Raw genomic sequence first — 27,680 nt, forward strand, 5'->3', positions numbered from 1 at the left:
CATCAAGTGAAATCACACATATGCCCATTGCAAGAAAGAAAAGACATAAAATCATAATAGAATAAACCGAAATAAATAATTGCCTCAGGTATCATATGGAGACTGAGGCATACATACGAAGGTGTCAATCATGGTAATGGATTAATTAGGGAAGAAATGCTTTCTCACAGGAAAACAATTCTTGACCGCTGATGTATAGCACTTTTCAAATCAATTTTTCCGAAGCGCTAGTTTCTGAGTCACACGAACCAAGTTCGGCGAAATTGTGGGAGTCGTACAGTTTCAGTTTTGAAGGGAAGAATCCATCATTTTAAAAGCTGCAGTTATCAAAAGGAATACTGTTACTCTACTTTTTCTGTGTCAATTCATTGATTTAACACATTCCCTACCAGATTGTTTGACACTCACAGACTTCCACATTGTACATTACCCAGTAGGTTCCCGAGGCTTAACGGATTAAGCAAAAAAAAAAAAAGAAAAAAAAAAACCAAGCACTGTTAATATGTCACCCTTTTCTTTCATTTTTCTTTTCATTCCTTACATCCTCATAGCATTATCATATCCTTTTCACCAACCAAAATGATCCCCTGAAAAATGTAAAAAATCTTTTTTAATCACAATTACATTTTTGTAGATGGACGAATACTCTTACTTAGAGGAAAAAAAGGTCAGTTATTTCTCTGTGAAAATTTTGGTCCTGCAACAATAATATCATGCAAGCTCCAAAATAATCACGAAAGGAGAGTGCAGTTTACAAATACTCATTTTGCTTCCCATTTTGTAATTTCATTTGATCATTAAACTTACAAACTACATGGACAGTGCATGGTGATGATCAGAGAAACAGCTCCTTGGTGTACTTCAGCTTTTGCTGGGGTGGGGCACTGCGGTTATAGTGTTCAACATCCCTCATGAAAGTACCGCTGCTGCTGCTTCCGTTTCGCACATCAACACCGTTTGGTCTAGATGAGTTTGCGGCGGTAAAACTTGGCGGTTGGACCGCACCAGTTCTGGATCCTGGTGGAAGAGTCCTACTATCGGAGCTTGCGTAGGTGTTCGCAACATTGCCGCCACTGCGGCTGGGCATGTGAGTGGTGGGAAGGGTTTGCTGGGGAGGATGGCTCATGCCGTTAGGAGGCGCTTGGCTCGATGAATACCTGACCGCAGAGAGGGACGGGGTCACTCCAAGACGACTCGCTGCTGACCTCGGTGGCACTGCACTACCACCTGCACCATTTTCATAGTGGGTGCCAGCAGGATTGTTCGTGGCATCCGGACGGTTCTGAGTCCCGATCGGCCTGCCTATCATAGCAAACGTTCTGGAAGGCGGTCGGTTGGGATTAGGTTGCCGGTATGGGTGGCCATTCCCTGGGTGATCCATGGTTGGATTGTTCGGAACATATGATCCATTATTATTGCCATTATTGAAGTTCCTCACCTGATTACCGCTGTTCCAATGAGGTGGCGGACCACCACGCAGGGCACCGTTTGTTCTGCTGGAGTACGCGGGGGGTTCATCCCTGCGAGGAGGAGCCCAGTTACGCGTCGCGACGTCTTTGACGAGATCTGACTGATGAGCTGCGGGGGCACGGGGATTGTAGATCCGCTGGTAGGACTGACCGCTTTGGGGACTAACCACATTGTACTTGATCGGGGAGGAGTTTGGAAAGGAGGAGGCCTCCCCCGAGGAGACACCAGAAGAGGAGGTGCTGGAGGGAGTTTTTGCCGAGTCTGTTGGGGAGGGGTTCTCACTTGTAGGGTGCTCATTGATGGGGGTCACCATTCTCTGTCCTTCGCTGGATGTCAGCGTTGAGGTAGACAGTGGCTGGGATGCTGTGGAGGAAGGCGACACCGGTGGACTGAATGCCGGCGAAAAGTTGGAATGCACACGCAGCTGAGATGGTGGTGGCTGCGCACTGAAAAGGGGGCGAGAGTTTGTGACCGCCTGCGGTGGTGGCTGCGCACTAAAAAGGGGGCGAGAGTTTGTGACCGCCTGCAAAGGAGGAGGGGGTCTCGCATTGACCGTCAGAGCCTGATAGGCAATCTGGTCGCCGCTCATCGGTGCACTCGACCTGCGACCCGACGACACGCTCGAACCCTTCATTGTGTGGTGACCCGAATCGCGAGTTGAGGACGACACATGAGTAGACCCTCCTATCGACTTCGCTCTCGCTGAGACAGTCTCCAAGGACATCTGCGAGGCTGTCTCGGTGTCCGTATCGGTGTCCGTTTCAGATGAGTCGGTGTCATCCGTCTCTTGAGACGGCAGCACAAAGTCTGGAGGGAGCGAGTGATGCGGGTCAACGGGCGGAGATCGTTCATGGCTCGCCACCAGGGGTGGGCGATAGGTACCCGCCACCATGCTTAGCGGTGTCCCTCTACTGCTGTTGCTTCCTCCGCTTTGTCTGTCCTCATCGCTGACCGCTTGCCTGAAACTGCAGCTCCGCCCCTTCTTTGGAATGGCACCAGTCTTGGCGTACTCACTCTCTTCACTACGGCTGCCACCATTCTTGTAGCGGTGTGGCGACTGTTCGCTGGGCAGCTGGGAGCTCGTCTGCGTCTCCTCCATCGAAAAATGACCACCGTGGTCGATCTCGTCTTCCTCCTCATCGCTTTCATCTTCCTCCTCGCTATCCTCCTCATCTTCCTCCTCCTCCATGAAGTCACAGTCACTGAGATTGCTCTCAGACTTTGATCGCACCCGACCGAAAGCCATGTCATGACCCTGGAGCCTATAGCGCCCTGCTCTCGGCCTTCCTCTCCTTGCAGCCTGAGGGGCCTCGATGCACGCATCGTCTAGGCAAGTCCTGCTGAGCTGCTCGTGCAGCGGCTGTATCCTCGACTCAAACCACTGCCTGAGTTCCCTCCGCAGGGCATCAGCCCGGCGCTCCTGGTCCTTGGCTAACCTCTCCCGCTCCTCCATGGCCCTCTGATCGATCCGGTGGATGCAGTCCGCCCGCTCCGCCGCTATGCGCTCCTTGCACAGTTGGTCCAGGCACTGGGCCTGGTGGGCCATGCGCTTCTCCATATTGTTCATCCGGCCCTCAAAGCGGGCTTTGGACATGTCCATCTCATGAAGCAATCTCTCCTTGCTTGCCTCCACCTGGTTCTCAAGTTTCTTGATGTACGAGGAGCAGTTGCAGTGAACGGGCATTGGCACCTGCAGACACCCAGAAGAAAAGGAGGTAACAAAAGTATATTTTGGGATGTTAATAAAATTCAAGGGTGGGAAGAATTTGCCCTTCAAAGGCTGGATTAAACTTGCAGATATGAGCTTGCATAGAAATCATCAAGATCTGATAAAAAATCTTCATCTTCTGCGGAAATTTCACAAGTATTTTCTGCTGTTATTTTGCTGTCTCAGTTTTGGCATTTTGCTTTTGACCATGTATGTTTACCAAGACATGACAAGACTTACTTTCCAGATTCATGGCTTGTTCGCTGTGCTGCTTTGGCCTTCCTCTGTTCAATTTTTGTACTTAATGAAACCCACAAACAAAATGATCTTGTTATAGCATCACCATCTAATAGCACATCAAACATTAACCCTAAAAGACAACATGGAGTACCTTTAAATTACACTAATGTTAATTTGGTAGCTATATTTGCACTGAGGATGTCGGACCAGAAAGGATTTCTCAAGGAAATTTGTCAGCAAGTTGCAATATTTAAAGGATTTCGCCTAGCCCACCTCCAAGATCTTGCCGGTCTTGTCCTTGAAGAGCTGCGTCCTGACGAGGGGGTGCCCAGCCCCCGTGGGGTTACCCATCTCCCTCCCCCTCTGGATTTCCGCCTGGAGCTTCTTCTCGGAGCGCACCTTCTTCCTGAGCTCCTCCTTAACAAAGAGGTGCTGGTCTCGGGCCAAGTCCATCCTAAACTGGCCTTCTTCCCGCCTCTGAAATGACAAGAGGGCATCCAGTTGAGATAAGTGAGTTTTTCATCAAAGGGTGATAAAAGCTTTATCTCAAATTTTGGTGAAAATCACTTTTTTGGAGTAATCGTCAGGTAATCAGTCAAGAGGTGTCTTGCTCAAACCCCTGTCTTACCAATAAAATGAAGCTACCACTGCATGTCTCAGGAAAGGCAATCCTACAAATGTATTTGTTATAGTGCAATGGCTGCCATGTATTTTTGCTCTCCGGAACATTTGACATTTGTGAGATACAAAGTTTTGTTGCCCCAACAGCGTTTTGCAACTTCTTGGATGAAACTCCATCAGCACGATGGCTTTGTAAGTACGAACCCATCTTACTTAGAACAAATGTTAGTCACTACACAATGTGCCAAAGAATTTACAAAACAAAACTATAATGAATTGCAGGGTTAGTGTCCTTAAGCCTGTGACAGTGTTGCAAATTGTATTTCTTCGAGCAATTCCCACAATACAAATCACACAATGCAATCTAGCCTTGTTTTAAGCCACTCCCCTTTTTTGGGCTGGGATGCACAGATCTTGAGTGGGGGGGGGGGGGGGATCTTGCTGGTCATCAAATTGCTGATTAATCTGCTACACAGGAAATGGAGCATTGGGAGAATGATGTCCCCTGGCACAGGCTGTTCAACTCTCTCAGCATGTTAAGGAGTGATTTTATTGCACGCATCCATTCATCTTGCGAGGTGATGGTGTAGCGATAGACAATGGGTTCGCATCACCTTGGGTGGCTGACTAGTCCTACCCTTGAATGGCAACGTTGGAAGCACTCACATAGAAATCAGAAATAATGCCATTTGTCAAAATCAAATTCCCAAAATATCTCCTCCTCTGCCCCCCTCCCAACATGCACATATAGCATCACCATGAAGTAGTAAATTGATGACAATGAAAATTTTCTGGTTCCTGTGACCACCCCCTACACTCCACAGAGCGGCTGCCAAAAGAAATGACACGACGATGGGAAGACATGAACCACTGACCTGGTTACGTTTCTTCTTTGACTTGCCCTTGCTGCTCCCCGAGGAGTGCCTCTCCAGCCCGCCCAGCTCCCGCCTCCCTCTCACACGGGCTCCTCCGTGATCCCCATCAACATCATCATCGCACTTCTTACCATCTCTCTGAGTAAAATGTCAAATGTAAGATTTGGAAATTTGCTTCATGTTTGAGAAAATATAACTGTTCCTTCCTGTTCCTCCACCCCCTCAAAAACAAAGAAACAAATGAACAAGAAACCCCTCAAAAACAAACAAACAAAGCAAAATATAAGCCAGACAGGTAGGTGTTGTTTACATCTGTAAATTGTGTGAACAAACCTTTGACACAATCTAATGCCAATTCACTCATAAACATTCTACAGCTGTACAATTGGTGTTTTCAAAAAAGCAATCGTAACTCGGAAAATACGACTGAGATATGGACTACCCAAAAAAGGCAAAACAAAAAAAAACTAATGTCTCTGTACATGACAGATGGCACCTACGTTTTATTTGTTCCTGTTTTTTGATCTATCATCTCATGCACTATAGCCTTTTGTCAAGGACCTCTCGTTGTAATGGGTGAGCGAAGCGATCAGGTTTGAGCAGACAGACACGCTGATTGGTCGACTTTTGCTCCCGAAATCGGGGAGCAAAAGTCGGTATTCAAAGGGCGAACAAAAGGATGCGAAGCAGATCTCAAAAGGCCCTTGCGCAACCCCACTCAGCTGGGCTCTCTTCACCATACAGCGAGAGGGCCTTGACAAAAGGCTACATGTACTACAGAACTAAAGAATTCATTGAGACCAGTGAAACAGCAGATCACTAAATCCATGCCATTTAAATTGAATGTCAAGTACTCATATGTCTTAGGAGTCAAATAGAGCAACACCTTACTTTTTAAAAGGTATCTTTTTGGAAGCCTTTTATATGTGTAAACTGTCAGATTTCTATTCATAAGATAGGGCAAGATTACACTAACATTGATGAGGTGGACTTTCTAAACTGTCTAAAACATAGAGTCTGTGACTCACCCCCTTTTCATCCCTGTGTCCCCGGCCGTGCTTGTCATCGTGCTTGTGAGGAGAGTGGTCTCCATGGCGATGGTGGTGGTGAGAGGTGTCGCCAAGGTCATCAGCTGGGTCTCCGCCTTTCTTCTTCTTCAGCGAGAAGAATGATCGCTTCCCCTTCCGCAACTAAAAAATAAATGTATGACATACAGGTGTAGCATGCAGTGTTGGTCACATACAACACAAGCACAATTACCCAAGCATTGTCAGTATTCCTTGTGAGGTGCCCTCTATTGGCCACACCAGGACAACTCTGCTCATGCTGTATTTCATCTGACTTCTGAACTCTGTCAAAATGTTGCACTTCTGCTACTGATGCAGAATACAAAGCATATCACAGTGGCTTTCTTACACTAAAGCCAAGATATCAAATAATGGATAACTTTATAAATTAATTACTGGACAACTTTATGAATTAAATACTGTACACAACATACACTTTGGGAGTATAATATTTTGTGAGTAGTTGAATCCAGTTTTGAAAATGAATTGACAAAATTACCCCTTTTCATTACTATTATTACACACACACACAAAAAGAAGCTATTTCTTAATCATCAGCAATATTGCTCCCAAGGGGATAGAGTGAGTGCATTCTACATGTACATTCAAATTTGACTTTTTGGAGCATTACTATAATGGTGAAAAGGCACTTTATACAAAATAACTATTACTTAATCATCAGCAATGTTTCAACTTACAGGTCGCCCATGATAATGAAAGAGCATGAATGAATGGTCTCAGTTTGAAGTTACTGACAAGCTCCCAATTCAAGGTGTATTGTCATTTTATTGCAGATCTACAATTTCTCCTTGTCAAACCAAGGTGCGCTTTTTGCTATGGAACATTACATCATACTGTCTCCAGAAAAGAGTGCACAGCTAAAGGAGGAATAAGACATAAATCTAACCTATACTAAAATTTCATGTCTATGACAGAACCTGCAGAATGTAACTACTCGGTGTTTCTCCGACAAGGGAGGTAGAATTGGACTTACCTTGTGAGCACCAAGAAGGAGCAACACGGCATCTGCGTGATCATTCTGGCGGGCAAGTTCCAAGGCTGTTTGATTGTTCTGATGGCAAAAATTATAGGCTCTTCCATCATTATATGAAAAATATCACAAAAGCACTCAAACATCCACAGGCTACTCAAAACTGTTCAAGTTTTGTTTATTCATCTGTCTGTTTCTGTAGCAACACTGGGTTGTCTTATCACCTTTTTTTATATTTTTATTACTCTGGTCCACTTCCAGTAAAACTGATATAAAAAACAGAAAGACTCTTTCACTTTGATTTTGCTTCAGGTACAAGGAAGCAAAGTATTGAAAAGAAGTGCAGTTAAAGTTGGCATAGAACTGCATGTCAAGATCAAAAGGGCCTTTTTTTCCATCTCCAGTAAATGAAGATTTGAACAATTGTGTTGACAGAGCAATGATAGACATAGAATTCAGTGCTTCAGTGAAGAAAGTAAAGAGTCAAAATTTTCCATTTTCATGAAGAAACACACACACACACAAAAATAAATAAATAGAATAAGAAATGAGTGAGCCTGTATTGTTTTCTTTGATATATGGGCATTTCATTTATCAGACACATGACGCAGACTTTCCATGTTTGTCTCCATTGTAGTACATTGCAACAAATCGACTTCTTTAATTGTTGTGTCAATCCTACTGTCAGTTTAATGAAACTGCAATGTTCTGCAGAGGAGAAAATTTGTGGCTGTGGGAAGGGAGGACATGCCAAGAAAACAGAACAAAGACAAGATAATGAAGAAGCATCATATCCATGAGACTACAGAGCTCCAAAGAATCATTAATTTCAATAGATACCCAGTATCCGCCTCTACATGGGATGAGAACCATTACTGAATATCAGGCGGAAGTTCAGTAGTCTAGTGGATATGACACCTGTCTAGTAATCAGGAGGTCATTGCTTCAAGTCCAACTCAAGTATGTAACTCAAGTATGCCCATGATTTTTATCATGGCTACTACCAAGATACTGACTAATCAGAGCACATTTATGTCGATGTCGATATCGATGTACGGCAATTTGTCAATCAGTTGCACCAATTTTAAGCTCATTGCCTAGCGGTTTAGATCTTCTACTGCTGTTTGATGTGGAGCTTACCTTGTTCCTGAGCTCCACCTGACACTGTGACTCAATCAGCAGTCTGGTGATCTTCAGCTTGCCCAGGCTGGCGGCCACGTGAAGGGCAGTGTTGCCATCCTGTGGGTGGGGTGTGGGTGAAGTGTATGACGAGAGTAGAGAGAAGGGGGTGGGGCAGACAAGGGGGAGATGGCGGTTGCATGAGGAAAGGTTAAGTGGTAGGAGAAATACAGGGCATTAATCCTTTGGTTCCTGACATACTCACAGCAATCCCTATTGAATATCACTGAATTGTACTGCATGCATACATGTACGTGTGTAGATCTTTAAAGGACAATTTCACCTTCATTAACATAAGGATTGAGAGAATGTAGCAATATTAGTAGAATACAGGGCTGCACACTAACCCATTTTTTCTGCCGGTCCAACCTGTCTCTGTCGGACCGGTAAATGCCCCGTTTTACCATTTTTTACAGGTCCGAACAGAAAATTTACCGGTCAACAACGACAACCTAAAAAAACATTAAATGACTTGCAAACTTATTTTCTTGTTTTTTATGGACGTACCCCCTTACCCATGTACATTTTACAGATTAATATTCTTTTTTTTAAACTTGCATTATTTATTGCACAAGAAATAGAAAAAAAAAAGATAGGAAAAAATAGAATGTTTGTTTGTGAATTACAGTGTAAAATGATCATGAACAAAATCAGATTGTATCAAATGCGTTTGTGACTTTCTCTAAACATCGGCGCACGAACTTGCTGCGTAACCTGCTCTTGGTGGTCATTTGGATTGCGACGATTTAATGAATTATTTTAGCTGTGGTATTTTCTGATGCACGCGCTACAAGAGGTTCTTTATTTTTCTCCCGATAATCTATTCGCATTGTGCATGCGTTCTTGAAAGGTACACGACATGAAGGGCCGAATTCGCAATCCTTTTTGCGCCCATTTCCACCTCAAATATTAGCGGGATTGTGACGATTTCATGAATTACTTCGGCTGTAATATTTTACGATGCACGCGCCAAAAGGGGTTGAAAATGCGTCCTTTATTTTTTCGCGATAAACTCTTCGAATTTCGTAAGTGCGTTCTTAAAAGATGTACCACACTACCGAATTCATGATACTTTTTTGCGCCTATTTCTACCTCAAATGTCAGCGGGATTGTGACGATTTCATAAATTACTTCGGATGTAATCTTTTGTGATGCACGCACCAGCTAGAATGGTTAAAAATGCGTTCTTTATTTTTCTCCCGATAATCTCTTCGCATTCCGTACATGCGTTCTTGAAAGGTATACGACACGGCCGAATTCACGATCCTTTTTGCGTCTATTTCTACCTAAAATATCAGCGGGATTGCGATGATTTTATGAATAACTTCGGCTGTAATCTTTTATGATAACGCACCAAAATGGGTTGAAAATGTGTCCTTTATTTTTCCCGGATAAACTCTTCGCATTTCGTAAATGCGTGCTTAAAAGATATACGACACGGCCAAAAATCATGATTCTTTTTGCGCCTATTGTTTCCTCAAACTTCAACGGGATTGCGATGATTTCATGAATTATTATTCGGCTGTAATCTTTATGATGCACGGGCCAAAAGGGGTTGAAAATGTGTCCTGTATTTTTCTCCCAATAATCTCTTCGCATTTCGTACATGTGTATACGACACAGCTGAATTCACGATCCTTTTATCGCCTATTTCTACATTAAATATCAGCCGAATTGTGGCAATTTCATGAATTACATGAGATGTAATCTTTTGTGATGCACGCACCAGCTAGAATGGTTGAAAATGCGTTCTTTATTTTTCTCCCCATAATCTCTTCGCATTCCGTACATACGTTCTTGAAAGGTATACGACACGGCCGAATTCACAATCCTTTTTGCGTCTATTTCTACCTCAAATATCAGCGGGATTGCGATGATTTCATGTATGACTTCGGCTGTAATCTTTTATGATGCACGCGCCAAAAGAGGTTGAAAATGTGTCCTTTATTTTTCCCCGATATACTCTTCGCATTTCGTAAATGCGTTCTTAAAAGATACACGACACGGCCTATCGTTTCCTCAAACTTCAACGGGATTGCGATGATTTTATGAATTATTATTCGGCTCTAATCTTTCTGATGCACGGGCCAAAAGGGTTTGAAAATGTGTCCTGTATTTTTCACCCAATAATCACTTCGCATTGCGTACATGCCTATACGTCACGGCCGAATTCACGATCCTTTTAGCGCCTATTTCTACATCAAATATCAGCGGGATTGCGATATGTCATTAATTATTTCGGCTGAAATCTTTAGTGATACATTCACCAGAAGGGTTGAAAATGCGTTCTTTATTTTTCTCCCCACAATCTCTTCGCATTCCGTACATGCGTTCTTGAAAGGTATACGACACGGCCGAATTCACGATCCTTTTTGCGTCTATTTCTACCTCAAATATCAGCGGGATTGCGATGATTTCATGTATGACTTCGGATGCAATCTTTTATGATACACGCGCCAAAAGAGGTTGAAAATGTGTCCTTTCCGATAAACTCTTCGCATTTCGTAAATGCGTTCTTAAAAGATACACGACACGGCCAAAAATCATGATTCTTTTGCGCCTATCGTTTCCTCAAACTTCAACGGGATTGCGATGATTTTATGAATTATTATTCGGCTCTAATCTTTCTGATGCACGGGCCAAAAGGGTTTGAAAATGTGTCCTGTATTTTTCTCTCAATAATCACTTCGCATTGCGTACATGCCTATACGTCACGGCCGAATTCACGATCCTTTTAGCGCCTATTTCTACATCAAATTATCATTAATTATCTCGGCTGAAATCTTTAGTGATACATTCACCAGAAGGGTTGAAAATGCGTTCTTTATTTTTCTCCAGATAATTTCTTCGCATTTGTGCATGCGTTTTCATGCGTTTTGCATGCAGGGCCGAATTCGATATTCTTTTTGCGCCTATTATTGTTTACTCAAATTCCAACGGGATTGCGAAATTTTCATGAATTACTTTTCGGCTGTAATCTATATGATGCAAGCGCCAAAAGGGGTGAAAATGTGTCCTTCATTTTTCTCCCGCTAATCTTTTCCCATTTCGTACATGCGTTCTTAAAAGGTATACGACACGGCCGAATTCACGATCCTTTTTGCGCCTATTTCTACCTCAAATATCAGCGGGATTGTGGCGATTTCATGAATTACTTCAGATGTAATTTTTTATGATGCACGCACCAGAAGGGTAAAATGTGTTTTTTATTTTTCTCCCGATAATCTTGTCGCATTTGTGCCTGCGTTTTTGATAACCAACATGGCATGCAGGACTGAATTCAAGATCCTTTTTGCTCCTATTATTTCCTCAAATTTCAACGGGATTGCGTTGATTTCATGAATTGTTATTCGGCTGTAATCTTTTATGATGCACTCACCAAAATTTGTCCTTTATCTTTTATTTATTTTTTTCTCTCCTCTGTAATCTCTTCGCATTTCGTACATAAGCTTTTGAAAGATACGACGCGGCCGGTCGAATTCATGATCCTTTTTGGGACGATTTCTACCTCAAATATATAAACGGGACTGCCATGATTTCATGATTTTTTTTTCCTCCCTAGTATTATCTCTTCACATTTTGTGCATGCGTTCTTAAAAAGTACACGGAAGAGCCGATTTCGTGATCCTTTTTGCGCCTATCTTCATTATGAGACCATTCTGAGCGAATGAAAATATTCATTTGTGAAATGACTGTGTATAATGAAAATGAACGCAATCAGATCCATTTACTGTACCGCTGAATATCGAATGTGTTTTTACTTTTTCTAAAAATCGACACAAGTAAATTAGTTCTAACATAACTGCCACGCTGCTGCGAAGCCGGGATCGGATCGATCTTGCGTTAAAAAATCATGAGTAAAATGACCCAGAAATGCGTGCGCTTCTATCAATGCTTCTTGTCTGGCATGACCGCCGATCGCAAGCAAACGAAAAGCAGTTTACACTGTACATGCTCTGCATGTATTGCATTGCATGGCAGTGCGTGAGCAGCGCCAAATGCGCAAGCGAGGGCGAATAACTGGTCGACTGCTAGTGCTCAAAACTAATGTACAGGTATGTTTACTGTACAAAGTGCACCGGTAGACATAAATGAAAACTTGCGTAAAACTTGTTGAACAGTGCGATATCTTGCATTCTGTTTCTCCCTGATCGGGCCTGCTCTTTTTCTTTCTACTGACCCCACCAATGCTTTTTTTTTTTTTTTTTTTACTGGTCATGTCGGACCGGTAACTTGTGGATTTCCTGAAAAGTTACCGGTCCGACAGTGACTTTTACCGGTCTTTGACCATCGGACCAGCGCCAGTGTGCAGCCCTGTAGAATACATCATTGAAAGTTTGAGGAAAATCGGACAATCCGTTTAAAAGTTATGAATTTTTGAAGTTTTTGTGCAGTAACCGCTGGATGAGAAGACTACTGCAGTGTACGATGTCACATGCGTACAACAATATAAGGAAAATATAAAGAGAATTTCACAAAATTTCACCTTTTGAAAAAAGTACACATTCCCTTGACTCGTTACTGACATATATTATGGGTAATATTATTCCCATTGCCTTTAGAAAGAGGCAAGTCAAGTGTTCTTTTAGTATGCGAAAAAAGTGAAAATATGTTAATTTTTTTTAAACATTTTCTTTATACTGCTGTACTCATATGACATCACAAGCCTCAGTAGTCTCCTCATCCAGCGGTTCCAACACAAAAATTTTAAGAATTCATAACTTTTGCATCGATTGTCCAATTTTCCTCAAACTTTCACTGATGTTTTCTACAAATATTGCTGCATTCTCTCAATCCTTATGTTTGTAAAGGTGAACTTGTCCTTTAATGCGTGTCAGCTACACACTGTGTATCTGTGTGGGTGAGTGTTTGAAAGCGTGTTTGTGTCTTTGCCTCAGTTCTGTCAACCCTGCATCACCCTTCTCTGTTATTCAATGCTCAATAAAGATGAGAAATGTTCACCAGCTTCCTTCCTTCAATGAGTTTCGGATTGACCTCGTAAAGAAACTTCTGGCCTCAAAGAATGATGTGCTAAAAATGATGTGCTATTAATGATGTGCCATAAGAATGATGTAGGTCTGTTTTGTTTCTATTCTAAGTGTCTATTGCAATCAGCAGGTGAAGGTACACATTTTCAGCCACGGCTGAAAGAACATACCAACAGCAGAATGCTCGAAACGAATTTGTGCTCTGAAAAAAATCATCATTTACCATCAACATCATCAGTGCCATTACAAGATGCTGGCATCAACCTAAACCCCAAGCAAAGATTATGAGTACGTGCCATGACCAACAGACTGATACCAGAGACAGTCTGTACAAGATAACACATCTAAACAGAGTCTCTTAGATTATAATAACCATGAGCTCAAGATTTGTTTTGCATAAGATACTAAAGACAACAAGAGTCCCCAATCCCAGCCCATACATACAGATTGTGAACATGGCCTCGGTTCCATACCTGCTTTTTTGCATTTGCATCACAGCCAGCGCTGAGCAGAATCCTTGCGCAGGTGATGTGGCCAAACAGGCAAGCGATGTGGAGGGGTGTTTCACCAGACTACGGAGAAAAACGATGGCAAAGAAAAAATCAGATATGTCTTTGTTTACAGAAGAGCATAATAAAGCCCTTACACAAGCTTAACGGAACAGTTCCCTTCTCTGACAGCAACATAAAGTAACATACTTTAAAGCATTTTTGGCAATGACAGTTCTCAACGCCAACTGAGAGAACAATGAAATTACACAGAGCAAAACTGGAGTGTTTTACTTCATGTGTGATACTTAAAAACAATATAAAAGATGCTAGGATACTTCAAAACTAGGATTTTTTCACTGATGATCATGTTGAGCATGCCTGAAAACTGTTTGATTGCATTCTACTGACCAAAACTTCATCACAGTCCTGCAAATCAGTGTTTTGTTGTTGATTTAGAAGGGGAAGGGCAAACTATAATGGCTGCTAAAACAGCAAAAAACTACAAGAACAACTACTTGCTATTTTTAATCTATTTCTCCTTAAAAGGAAATCACAAATTTTACACAATCCACCAGGACTGATCAATGATAATCTTACGTTGTTCTTGACGTTGGGGTGTGTGCCAGCCTTGAGCAGGAGCCTGGTGCTCTGGTTGCGGCCATTCTGACAGGCAAGGTGAACGGGCTTCTGGCCAGTCTGTATGGGAGAGAAAGGATCAAGACTGGTGTTTAAGAGAGGTACAGCTACTCAAAGAAGTGAATCGTCTCATGTAGGAATGGTAAAATTTAAGATCTCCCTGATTTTGAAATTACTTTTACACTTTCAGATGCATGTCAACATGCATGTTGTACAGCAAATGGCCATTTTGCCACTTTATAAGGGAAACAACAGTAGAATGAAGACTGATAAAAGAGGACCGGTCGGACAGGGGAGAAAATATGCCAAGCTGAATGAACTTCTGACCAGTCTGCATGGAAAGAAAGAATTAAAGGGACTGTACAGTACTGGTTGAGGTAAGGGATTCATGTTTTGAACATTTCTAAGTGAGATAATGAGAAACCTCTTATGAAATTTGAAAGAGCATATAATTTTAAGAAGGAGTCAACATTTATTTGATGAAAATTGGTTTTGAAATGGCTGAGATATCCAAAAAAGTGATAATAATAAAAGGCGACAAGCCACAACTTTATTAGGATCTCTTTGTTTCACTTTGTTTTTGGATATCTCAGCCATTTCAAAACCGATTTTCATCAAATAAACTTTTGATACCCTTAGAATTGCATGCTCTTTGACATCTCATAGAGTGGTTTCTGAATATCTCGCAAAACGTTAAAAGCTAAATCCTCACCTCGACCAGAACTGTACACACCCTTTAAAACTGGCAAGGCAATTGACTGACAACTTATTGGATGTAAAGAAAACGAAGAAACAAAACAAGTCAGATGTAAATGTAATGCGGTATACACATCTGGGAAGCAAAACTGAACTCATTTAGCATTTCATCAGATATCTCTATCACATTATTTTCCTTGAAAATTTGTAGGGGTAGGAGACAAGTCACATGAAGGAAACACCCAATACCTTGTTGCTTGCATGTACATTGGCCTTGCCCATCTTGATGATGGTGTCGACAGACTGGCTGAAGCCGTACCAGGCCGCCTCGTGCAGGGCTGTGTTACCCTTCTGTGGGGGGTAAGAGAAATGACAGTAATTAACAGTAATTGTCCGAGGAGGCGCTTCAGCCAATCTGTTTACTAATTTGAAAAATTCATACTGATAGCATTACTTGAATACCACCACTGTGTCTATTAACTATCTGAAAAACCTCTTTAACTCACTGCCTGAGGTGAAAGAAAAAGATATTCTTGGAAAGAGGAGAAATAAAAAATGTTCCTCTAGCGGCCACAGTTGGGTCTTAAAACAATAGATTTTACCAAGAAAAAGAGTTGTACGATGTAAATTGTATATTACATTCATATCATTATGTACAATGTACAAGTGTACATGTATGGATTAATAAACCCTGTAAATTATACAAGAGGATAGTTATCTTATAAATAAATCAACTAATAATGAATGTTAAAACACAGTTGGTTGTGAAACAAGTCTGCATATTCCATGCTCTTATACCACTCGTTGGAACTTAGTCAAAAAGTGGCCTGCAGTTGTAGACTACACCACCTCCCCTCCCCTTCCTCCCCCCCCCCCCCCCCCACCCATCACACATACACTTGCCATGAACGCACAAACGTACTCTGATTACAAAGGAAAATCCTCTACCAACAATCAATATCAAATCATACTCTATTATTACTAGATTTGCACTTCGCTAAACTGATATTCAGTCCAGGACCTGGGGGAGAAGGAGCCTAGAAGTGCCGCATTGGGAAGAAAAGGTGTCAAAAAGTCAACCTCTTTTCTCTCTTCTCTTTTCCTTTTTTTTTTTTTCTTGCCTACAGTATAAAGAGATTTTAACCATGCGACACGATTGAGTGATTTTCGATGGCTTTTTCAACCCCTCAGGGGTCTAAAATTCCTTCTTTAATGGGCGACTTTGTTGTACCAAAAATGGCTATGGCTGATAAAGAGTATGTCATTGTATGTCTGGGCATTGCTCTACTCATACTCACCCCTACACAAACATAGACAGATGGAACACACATATTTTCTTTTTCTGTTTTTTACACAAGAATACGGAAACAAGCCATTGTCTGGGATCCATACCGCTTCCGCGCTTCACTCACGCATGTTTGGATGAAATTTGTCATTATGGGCTTGGTCCTCTATATAGATTTGTCTTGGAAATAACATCACGTGTCCCAGGGCTTTTGATGAGTCCTAAACACAGCCATTGACAAGATTTGTGGTGTGCGCAACCGGTCTTGCAGCATTGGTATTAAAGAAAAAACTTCGTCTGTTGAGAATAAGAAGGGCTTTAAGTTGTCTTGAACACTATGGGTTTAGTGACAACTTAACGCCCTTATCATTCCCAACCGACGACTTGATGTGAAACATTTTTTGGGGGAGGGGTGGGGCAGGGGTTCTGTCTTTATTCTGTTTTTATATGTGTTACTGTTCCACACAGGCACCCATAATCCTCAAAATACATGTAAGTGTAATTTATGAATTAAGTGCAACCAAATGATAGAATGAAGATAAAACTGAAAAGTTTTGGAATGAGTACCATGACTCAGGATGAGAAAATTTGTTCTTCAATGTTTTTTAACACCAAGATGGATTTATATCATAATTGTATGCCTTGCATGGTCTCAGCCTTCAGTACACCCAAACTAATTTGACTGGTCACAGAATTAACTGAATGCATACAAATTTTATCAACAATGAAAAAGAAAAACCCCAACATAAACAAACAAACAAATCATTCCAAAATGTGAATACATTTACTTAGGAAGTAAGACAGATTTTGCAATGAAAAAAAAAAAAAATCTACCAAATTTATCAAAATACATCAACACACACAATAGTTTTTTTTGAATGGGCACCAAGTTCATTCAATGAACATTGTATACATACATGGTATGAACAAATCCATACAACATCGGACAACTTGAGAAAAAGTAGTAATGACCGCCCAAAAGTGTGCCAAGCAACGATGCATTTCCTATAACATCATTCTGCCCTCAAAGCCGGTCAAGCCGATCAAACTTACCTCATCCTGTCTGTCCACATCGCAGCCTTCCTCAAGGAGGGCTCTCACAGCATCCACGTGGCCATCGGACACCACAGCAACATGCAGGGCCGTCCTCCCATACTGAAAAGAAATGATCATTGGGAATGATCAATGAACACTTACTACCAAATTCACTCCATGTATGTACCAATCCCACTGGGCTGCTAACCCTCAGTGTGCTGTGAGTGGCAATTGGCACAGAAAACCCCATAGCATTGTACACATTGTCCAAAGTCCCTGGTTGATTGTAATGAAGCATCACTAGAATCGTGTTTCAAATTAAGCATTCTTGACGTGTGAATGCAAAACTGGAATCGTGGAGGGCGATTTGAAACGTAATTCCAATTGTGTTTCAAATGACCGTCCAGAGGTGTTTTCCAATCATGTTAACGACTGTGTGAAAGTAACAGAATTTCAATCCTTGTTTTGTTTTGTTCTGTTTTTTGGGGGCAGATATTACAGTGACCTTCCAATCATTTCCGATCATAATTGCAATCAAATTTTTTTTTGAATACAGCATTAAAGATAATAAAAAGTTTTGGTACCTCAAAAGTTTCCCTGAATTTCCTTGTCTTGGTTTGTGTTTCACGTTAAAGTACGTTGTCTGTGAGAATTACTCGCCCCAAAGTGCTCTCATGTCTTCGTAATCATGCAATAATGGTTTCGTACCAGAGCCGTCGCCGTACAGCGTCAATAAATATTGTACGAAACCACTGACTGCGACCAGCAGCGTGCAGCCCATTGTACGCATAGCTAACTGCGACCAGCAGCCCCATACGCATAGCGTAATGGGGCTTCGCATTGTAACATTCAGGATCATGACAGAATTAGTATCGCGGGTAAATGTCAATTTAAAATCCCAAAATTTCTTCGATTTGAAGACTTTTAAGTTGAAGTATTGAAAACAGGCTTCGAACAACGTTTGGTTCTGCCAGTTGTTCGGTTCTGCCAAAAGTCCCTTTCTTTTCGAATTGATGACTGAATGTGATTCGGTCGAGAGGACCTTGGGAGAGCTACATACACCATGGACCGATGCATACACTGACTACTACGGCCAGCGCATGCGCACACAAACATCTTATCCGTTGATATGGGATTTGAAATTTGTGCGCATGTGATGTGTTTGCATGCACTGGCTGTAGTATTCAGTGTACATGGTGTATGTAGCTCTCCCAAGGTCCTCTCGGCCGAGTCACATTCAGACATCAATTCGAACAGAAAGGGACTATAGGCAGAACCAAACGTTGCCCGAAGCCTGTTTTCAATACTTCACCTTAATTGGTAAGTCTTTAAATTGAAGAATTTTTGGGATCTTAAGTTAACATTTATCCCGCGATACTAAATCTGTCATGATCCTGAATGCTACAATGCGAAGCCCGATTACGCTATGCGTATGGGACTGCTGGTCGCTATGCGTATGGGGCTGCTGGTCGCAGTTAATTGCATGATTACTAAGACATGAGAGCACTTTGGGGCGAGTAAGTCTCACAGTGTTAGTTATATGAAAGGTACTTTAACCTGAAACACAAACTAAGACAAGGAAATTTTTGAGGTACCAAAACTTTTTATTATCTTTAAAATTAAGCACAATTTATCAAGCATACTTACACTGTCTTCCACATCCTGATCACAGCCTCTGGCGACACACAGCCTGATGGCTTTCACCTGACCACTCTGAGCGGCGTAGTGGAGTGCCGTCCGTCCGTACTGAAAAATAAACAAAATGGATAAAATCAGAACTGCTGATCCAAAAATACCTTTCCTGCAAAGTGAAATACAGCTGATAAATGTACAGTAATTCAATTAAAGAAAACAATACAAAAGAAGACAGTACTGAAAAGTGTCATTTAAACTTTGAACAGCATATTTGAATATCATAAAACAATACATTGAATGAGCATAAATATTATATGACGAACCAGGAAGTGTTTGTTGGTGTGCATCTTGCAAACTTTGAGAGCACTTAACGTTCCAACAAGTGGGAGCTTTTCTCAACTTCAGCCAAACCCAGAGTTCCCCATGCACAACAATACTTTCATTGGTTTGGATTAGAACACAAACAATATTTACAGTATCCTGTTTCTTCCTATGTAACATAAATCCCCAAACAGTACTGCAGTGTGTCCATATGAGAACCTAACTCATCCCACTGAAACTGCAAACAATCAATTAAATGGTGACTTTCTGACTTTCCGGTATTTACTGCCTGTGATGAATGGCCATGGTTACCACGGTAACACCGATCCTAAACCATCAAAACTCACTTTTAATACCCCTATGACATTTCATGGGTTGACACAGGTTGCTTGGAGGGAAGCTTGGCACCCAATTAGGAGGGGTCACCACACAGGGTTGACTTCTGACAGGGCTTGTCTTGATTATTCTTGTTTCTGGCTTGCCTGTTTTACTTTGAGAAGGCATAATTCTCTCACATACATGTATGATTGCTCCTGTTTTCCTTCATTTTGTTTTGTGTGTGTGTATGGAAATGTGTACATCACACAATATATCTTGCCCATGAGCAGCACTATCCCTAAATCATTATAGACACAAACCTGAACTACTATTAAAAAATCAAACATCCTGCATCTTTCATTACCATTCAGGAGTCAATAGCTCTGAGTTGGGAAAACAATGGCTGAACATTGTTTATTCAATAATGGATATTACTTGTATACACCTGTAATTGTTAGTGAGATTATAAGAAAAACTGTGACACTTGGAGGCAGTTTATTCGGGATGAGCCATTTTTTGCTTTGCAGATGACAGTATTTCTCAACACCTTTCACTATCTCCCCAAAATATTTGTGTGTTCCTATTTTTTCACTTAACAAATTTCACTGAGAGCAAAAAATTCTCAAAAATTTTCCACACTGCAAGAGAGTTCCACATTTACAGTAACTTTATAGCACACAAGGAGATGGGACTAAATATTGAAAGTCAGTGCTTGTCATGCACAGTAAAATAGATAACCCTCAGGAAGTAAATTAGGTGGCTACTTGCAGCCTGTCATGTTTTACAGTCTTGAAAATCTACAGTGTACAATGTACACCTGTATATAGGGGAGTGCGAAGTGGCCACATAGAGCAGGTGGCCACTATAAACAGGTGGCTGCTAAGACAGGTTTGACTGTTTGGTGATGTACTATCTACAAAAGCTGACTAACTTGGGACTTGTACTCCCAACTTCACACATTCTTATTGAACAACTTGTGATCCCTACAAGGGTACAACCAAGATAGGTTTACAAACTGTTGTCACAGTGGACATCAGCAAGCTGATAACTTGATGTACTAGCAGATAAAGAACAAACACCTCCCTGCATACCAAGAGGTCATCTAAATACAGGCAGTATACAACACCCAAGGTAATCGGTACCTCCAAAAGATGCATTTCAGTGCATCAAAGGCAGGGAATAGAATAAAAAATACACAGAAAAGATTTAGGGCTAAATTTTGCAAAATATTTGACAATAGCAGGAACAGAGATCTTGCAAAATACGTGAAGGAAAATGATGCAAAAGAAGTTGTACAAATTTCGCTGCACTTAGAATTTGAAGTTCATTGTAAAAATGAGTGGTGTGAATGGTTAGTTTCAGTCCAAGTTACAGTTGTAGAGGACGGACTGTAGTCAGAGCACATATATACAAAGCAAGGGAAGAATTAATTAAAGTAAATTGCACAGCAAAACAGCCTACTGTACATTTACAATGTTCTTCTCAATAGATTCAGCAGCTGATCTTTAATGAACATACACGTAAGTGTAGATTTAGTACCTAGGCCTAACCTCTACCTTGAATATCACTGCAAAGACCTCCTCTTCACTTTGCTCCCTTCCATTCCCCTGCCCCCCCCCCCCCACCTCTATCTAACATATCAATGCTCATAGTTGAAAGGTCACTCTGGGTCAACCCTAGGGTGAAAGAGTAAACTTTGTTTGTATTCACAGCATGGAGTCTTCTCAGGGAGGATCCACCATCACACCAGTCAAGTCTAATATTACCCTCTTCCTCTGAAAACTCCAGACATCTACCGGTAGTCAGAAATGCACCGCCCTTTTGAAAGCTCCCCATGGTTTCAGATGCTTACTGGTGTACTCGCTTCAAACCATGCCGGCAGAGGGGTAATGGCCCGTCACGGTGGGGTGTAACAAATGCGCCCATTAGTCACACCCCACACCGCAAGCATTGAGTTTCCAGCGGAAAGGGTGCCGACCATTTACAACTTCTGGGTAGCATAGATTGTATTGTACATGTATTTATCCTTCTTTTCCTTTCTTGGTTTGTAATTGTAGAAAAAAGTACAAAGATAAGATGGTCTAGTGTAAGCACACTGCTATGCAGTACAAAAAGTGACTATTTATGATATTGGTGTACAAAGAGTCATTTTGAATCTGCCAACGTTAACCCGTTGGGGACGATTCCCGAGTATACTCGGGCAAATGTCTATGTGAAATGCGGGTTGTAGCAAAATCAGTCCGTCCTCAACGGGTTAAGCAAAATCTTTAATGAAATGTTGCATTGCATTTTCAAGTGGCTGAGACTAAACTTAACCAAATTTTACTCCAGAATTTCTCAACCTTTGACAAGTCGGACCCCATATATAATATCAAAGTTTAACAGAAGGCAGGAAAATAAAATCACTGTCAACTATTTAATACTGTAAAACCAGAAATTTTCAAGTGCATGAATCTTTGGCAAATTTCAGGAGCCAAGATTTGTGAAGGTGTTGTAACATGCATGCAAAAGTTTCTACACTTGTAATGCACATTGAATGCCAGGGGCAGTTAAAGAAAGTTTTGTGCCATGAAAAAGACCTGTCGGCTCCGTCGGCTCCAATTCATGAAAGTTACGTGCCATGACCGTTTCTGGTTTGGTAAATTTGCCCTGATGCGTCTTTCGGGGAAGAGGCATACAATGAAATTTGTTCCCTACAACTTACCCTGTCGGTGTCAAATGTTGCTCCGAGGCGAATGAGTTGTTCCATCTCCTCAATGTTACCCTTTGTGGCCACATGGCGCAGGCGCTCGTTGAGGGCGCTGATCGACGACGATGCGGCCATGACCCCTGCGTCAACCGGACCTGGGCCTGGGTCCAGCCCAGTTCCTGGTCCAGGAACCGAGAGTGGTCTACCTCAGCCTCTCCTGAGGAGCATGTAGCCCTGAAAGTTTTCCCCTCATCTCCTTCATCACATTGTGCTCTGTAAGCTGAGTCACATCATGACCTGCAAAAGATGGCCAAAAAAGAAAGAAACAAATTATGAGAAACAACATCATTTCTTTGCCTACAATTGCTGCAAAGCATGACTCAAAATTCAAACATATTCACCTCATTTATACATATATTGCAGAGCTTACTTTGTAAGACAACACTTTTGTTGTAGATTTCACTTTCTCACAGATCAAACTTCATGCTCAGTTTTGCAACAAGAAACAAAAGTACAGCTCATACTTATTGCTAAAAATGTTCACAACACATGTTGTAAAATGGTCTGCCTTGCAGCTGGCATGCTTGTACATGTATGTTTGTACCATCTAACACTCTTACAGTACAGTTGAAAAAAGGAAAGATTCTGACCACTACACAGTCAACTGGGCAAATATTCTGAACAGCACAGGACACCGTATTTTTCTCTCACAGCGAATCCATACATTGTACATGATGTGTACGCCGGTCTTAAAGTGGTATTTGATTGATAACCCCATGAACTTCAGGGGAGAGGATAAATCCAGAGGAGGAATGCCGAAGGGAATGACATGTCTACCAGCTGGGAACTCTCATTGCCCATCGACATGGCAACAGAGTAGAAACAGAAGTACAGTCCGTACAACCGTGTATACACTACTGTACTATTGTATCAGTGCATCAGGGCTTGTCACAAACTTTTTTCTTTTAAATCTGGTGGCCCCACATTGGGGACACTAAAATCTTTAAAATGTGAAATTTTGGTAGCTCTAAATAGAAATGTATTGGCCAGAAATAAAAGGATGTATTAAAAGTTCAATTTGAATATTAGTTGCCCATTTGGGCCATCAAAATATAACTTTGTAAAAATTTGGTGACCAACATCAATTTTCAGTGGCCCTGGGCCACAAGGCCACCACTATAGTATTGTCGAGCCCTGTATTACGCAAAATGCACACACGTGTTATTGTGTGTAGTACAGTGTATCATGCATCCAAGTCTATATTTTGCACAAAATATACAGTTACTGTAGGAGGTTCGTATGATTTGCATTTTGCATTTTAATAGGGCGATACAAAATTGTAGATCACTCATGACTCTTATGGTTTACATTACAAGAGCCAATAAAATACCAATGAAACATGCTCAAAAGATAATGCTCATTTTACTGTAAATGAGCAATGTAAAGCTCTAAACTACATTATACAGGATGGTCCCATAAGCTAGGATCATTAACACTGGCCTTGCTTGCTAATATTACAGTACTTCATTTCCAAACACAAAAGTGCAAGTACAATTGTACGTATGATCTGATGCTCTACAGCAGAGCTACCAAGTCTCACGCATTCTGCGTGAGACTCAAGCATTTAGGGTCTGTCTCACGATCTCACGCATGGCACCCATTTTTCTCACGCATCTGGTGAAGTCTGCAATTTGGGCCAAAAATAAGGAGCATATAGCTCAAAGGATTAAAGTGATAGTTGCAATTGAAGGTATATTTCCCTTTTGCTTTTCAAAATTAGTAAAACATAGTCACTTAAGTATGCACCAGATCGCATCATTAAGAGCTAATAATTCAAAAAAGCTCCCTACCATGGGAGGGGGACACCCCCCTCGTTCACGCGCGCATGCACGCGAGCGCCGAGATGCCGAGTCATAACAATCTCACTCATAAAAGTTTTTTGAACTTGGCATCTCTGCTACAGGTACCTTTCATTTCTGGTCCCATGAGCGGTCCTATTGCCATACATCGCTACAAACGGAAGTGGAGTAAACACAAATACATTGTAGATAAAAAATGTGCATGCTTCTCTTCAAAAGAACTATAAAATGTAGAAAGTGTACATAGTTGTAGCATAATACTTTCTGTGAACCAACACACAGACACAAAATGGCATGCCATGGCAATGCAAATGAAAACTGATGCTACATAATGCAAGTTTAAAAAAAACATACAATGACTATTGCTTGATAGAAATTTGTACAGTATCATTCAAATCTACATTTTTATACAAAACTCTAGAATAGGAAACTAAGCGGTATTTACTCACTGAATAATGCATTATATAAATCACACACAAGTCAGTTTATGAAGATCCTACCAAACAGTGCAGATACATGTTGGTCCAAAATTTAAATCACTCTCCACACGCACCTTGAAGGGTTTCGCTGTTTGTACGCCACTTCACACACACACCTGATTGTCCTAGTACCTGTGTTATTGGAAGTCTCTTATTTTGCAAGCCCTGAGAGCTTGCTCCTAGTCTTTGAAAACAGGCCCACTGTCAAGACTGACACAACAATAATGACTAAATTCTTCTGATCACGGTTTACAATAATTGACCAAAAGATAGGACTCCTGTTAAAAAGTCGCAACCCCCAATGCATTTTGGATACAAATACTGCCAAACATGCACATGCACACACACATCATGTACATGTACTGTAAACAAATGTAATTTACACATATTAGATACACACAAGTCCCTACTTTCTCTTGTCAAACGTAATTTCTTTACTAGAAATGTGTGTAATGTCTCGTCTTCCAATCCACCCAATTATACAAAGTAGCTCATTCAATTACATCAAATGGTGATATTAATCACAAGCAATGCCCTACATACATGAACTCATGCCCACTCAAATTTTCATATCAATTATACAAAACTCGACTATTAACAAAAAAATGTCTGTAAAATGAGACTAGATAAGTTAAAAACAGAGTCACAGTCCAGTGGCATTGCTTGTCCCTCCTGTGACAAAACCCTAATCTGGCAGCCAACGAGGGCACGCCATCCGATCAATGAAGTGCGACATCCACCACAATGGACGCCCAAGAGCGCACAATACAATGGATGAAACCAAGGAGAGATGAGGCGTTACTGTCAGCTAGACGCCAGGCCCAACGAGAGGGGACTATCCGGCTTGCCGTACCCGGCGTACCCGTCAGGAGGTCGGCTTCTGTGTCACCTCGCCACATAGCGATCTCATGCATATACCATGGCAAAGAATGTGACTATGAATGTTGTTGTGGTGAACGGGTGATTTAACAAAGTGAATGCATCCACATAAAAACAGGAATATTGTGGGAATCATGCGACTTGACAATCATCAGACTTCAACTGCATCACAGCTACAATGCATGTTGTCAACTGTATCTATCTTTCAGTCTTGACATGATAAAGGATGAAGGTGTGTTGTGTACGCGAGTGCACTGATTGAAAGAAAGTTTCTTTTGTTTACACAACAACCAGCGATGCAACATACGCTGCGTGGCACACAGCCAAAAATGGATGAGAAGGTCACAGATACACAGTGTAATTCTGTGTATCCATACATGTACAACTTAGATAGTCTATCATACATTTAGCATACGATATACACGTGTATGCTAAAAATGGGTTACAAAAACCCACTCCAATACAAAAGTTTCAATATTTGTATGATCACTTAGACATTTGATGAAATATAAAAAGTCTCAATAACGAAATTAAATCATAATAATGATAACAAGGGGATACAGCTAGTAGGCCCTACTACAGTACACTGTATGCAAACTACATACAAAAAAAAATCTCTTTTATTCTCCACTAATTTTCCCAATTTGCCGTAATCATTGCAAAGACTCCTGACAAGATCCAGTTACATTTTGAATTTCAGTGCATACAGGTACAAGTACTTGCGGGTGATTTAACATTTTTGAGGTCCAAAACACCCACTGGTCTAGCCATTTTCCAAAGCAAGGGTAGTAAACGAAGAGATAATCTTCCCTTTCAATACGAAAAAAGCCATACAATTAAAAACCACAGGACATCCAAAGAGTCAGTGCTCTGAGAGAGATAAACCTGCTTCAATTGTGAAAACTTGAGTGGTTTTATGGGATGACTGGTGAATTGCGGCTATCTATTATCAAAATGAAGGAGTCAATGTACTCCAAACCCACATTCCTGCTCACCCCAGGCATTTCAAAATTACCTTTTGTACATCATCTAAATCAATTACTTCCTCTTTAAAGAAAAAAAGAAAGAAAAAAGAAATGAAAAAAAAAGAGTAAATCACAAGCGCATGGCTCTTCCATGTTGCCTCCATGATTTCCAGAATGTTTGTCTAACATTGCAGGGCTCGAGCATGAGCTATTTCAGTTAAATACGTACAAGTAGGTGAGAGTGAAAAGAAGTGATCAACTGGGGTGTGGGTGTGGGAGGGGGTATCCCCCCCCCCCCCCTCCCACAATAGGGAACTTTTGCATTATAGTACTTACTCATATCAAGGTGCAATTTGATGCCTGATAGTATTAATACACTGATTGTTTCAATAATACATACTTAAAATGTATGAAGCTAGATTCTTGTAGCATATAAAAATGGGGATTCCTTCAGTGTAAAGTCAGATTCCAATGGTTACTTACTGATGAAATACAGTTTGGCCTAGCTCTGGGTCAAGTGCATTGATGTACACCTGTCGCTCTTGATTGATGCTATTTAATCTCTTTCCTCTTCTTTTCCCTGTCGATGGAAGACAGATTGATTGCAGCCAAAAGTTTGGGGAACTTTACATTCCTGCCAGATAGTATGATACTAACAACACTGTATAAATTCCAATTTTCCATACCCTTGAAAACCCAATATACTGAGTAGTGTAATATTATATGATTTTTTAAAAATAGGAATTACAAAATATTGGCTTTTGTCTGAACAGACAAGTGAACTTCAATGTACATGTAAGTATCTTAAATCTATAAACACCAGAACATCAGATATTCCAAAAGAGTAACCTGGAACCACAAGCACAACATTGACGTACAAGATTTACGAGCATTCAGAGTGACACAAGCTGTATCTTCATCAAATTTGTTGTTTAGCTTTAGGACTATATACACGTGTAGATACATTGTTCTGGTCAGTATATGGTCATCTCCTTTAATCAAACCCATTTCACAGGTGCATAGGGGAATGACTTCAGCTGTCTTGGCAAGAATATGATTGTTGCAAAATATTGCATGTATTTTAACATTTTTTTTTTTTTACATACATTGTACTCTTACACAACAATTGGACCTCTCAGAATGCAGTCAGCTCAATGTTTTTTAGACCCTTTTTTTTAACCCTACAACAACTTGATGAAACCTGAGAAAGTGATTCAAGCAATTCACAATGACTAAAACAAATCTTGAAATAG

The 27,680-nt window shown here is 41.1% G+C and overlaps 1 protein-coding gene across 1 annotated transcript; it reads right to left on the reverse strand.

Annotated features, from left to right (window-relative positions):
* Positions 1 to 835: 835 nt before the first annotated feature.
* Positions 836 to 22,380, reverse strand: LOC140242393 (uncharacterized). The gene is made up of 13 exons (XM_072322130.1): positions 22,261 to 22,380; positions 18,930 to 19,028; positions 17,301 to 17,402; positions 15,212 to 15,313; positions 14,228 to 14,326; positions 13,613 to 13,711; positions 8,113 to 8,211; positions 6,976 to 7,053; positions 5,943 to 6,104; positions 4,908 to 5,037; positions 3,692 to 3,855; positions 1,991 to 3,160; positions 836 to 1,945 (listed from the first exon to the last, which is right to left on the reverse strand). The coding sequence occupies exons 1-13, from the start codon at positions 22,378 to 22,380 to the stop codon at positions 836 to 838; spliced, it is 3,534 nt and encodes a 1,177-aa protein (XP_072178231.1).
* Positions 22,381 to 27,680: the final 5,300 nt, after the last annotated feature.

Source organism: Diadema setosum, chromosome 19 (assembly GCF_964275005.1).
Source record: "Diadema setosum chromosome 19, eeDiaSeto1, whole genome shotgun sequence".
Lineage (NCBI taxonomy): Eukaryota > Metazoa > Echinodermata > Echinoidea > Diadematoida > Diadematidae > Diadema > Diadema setosum.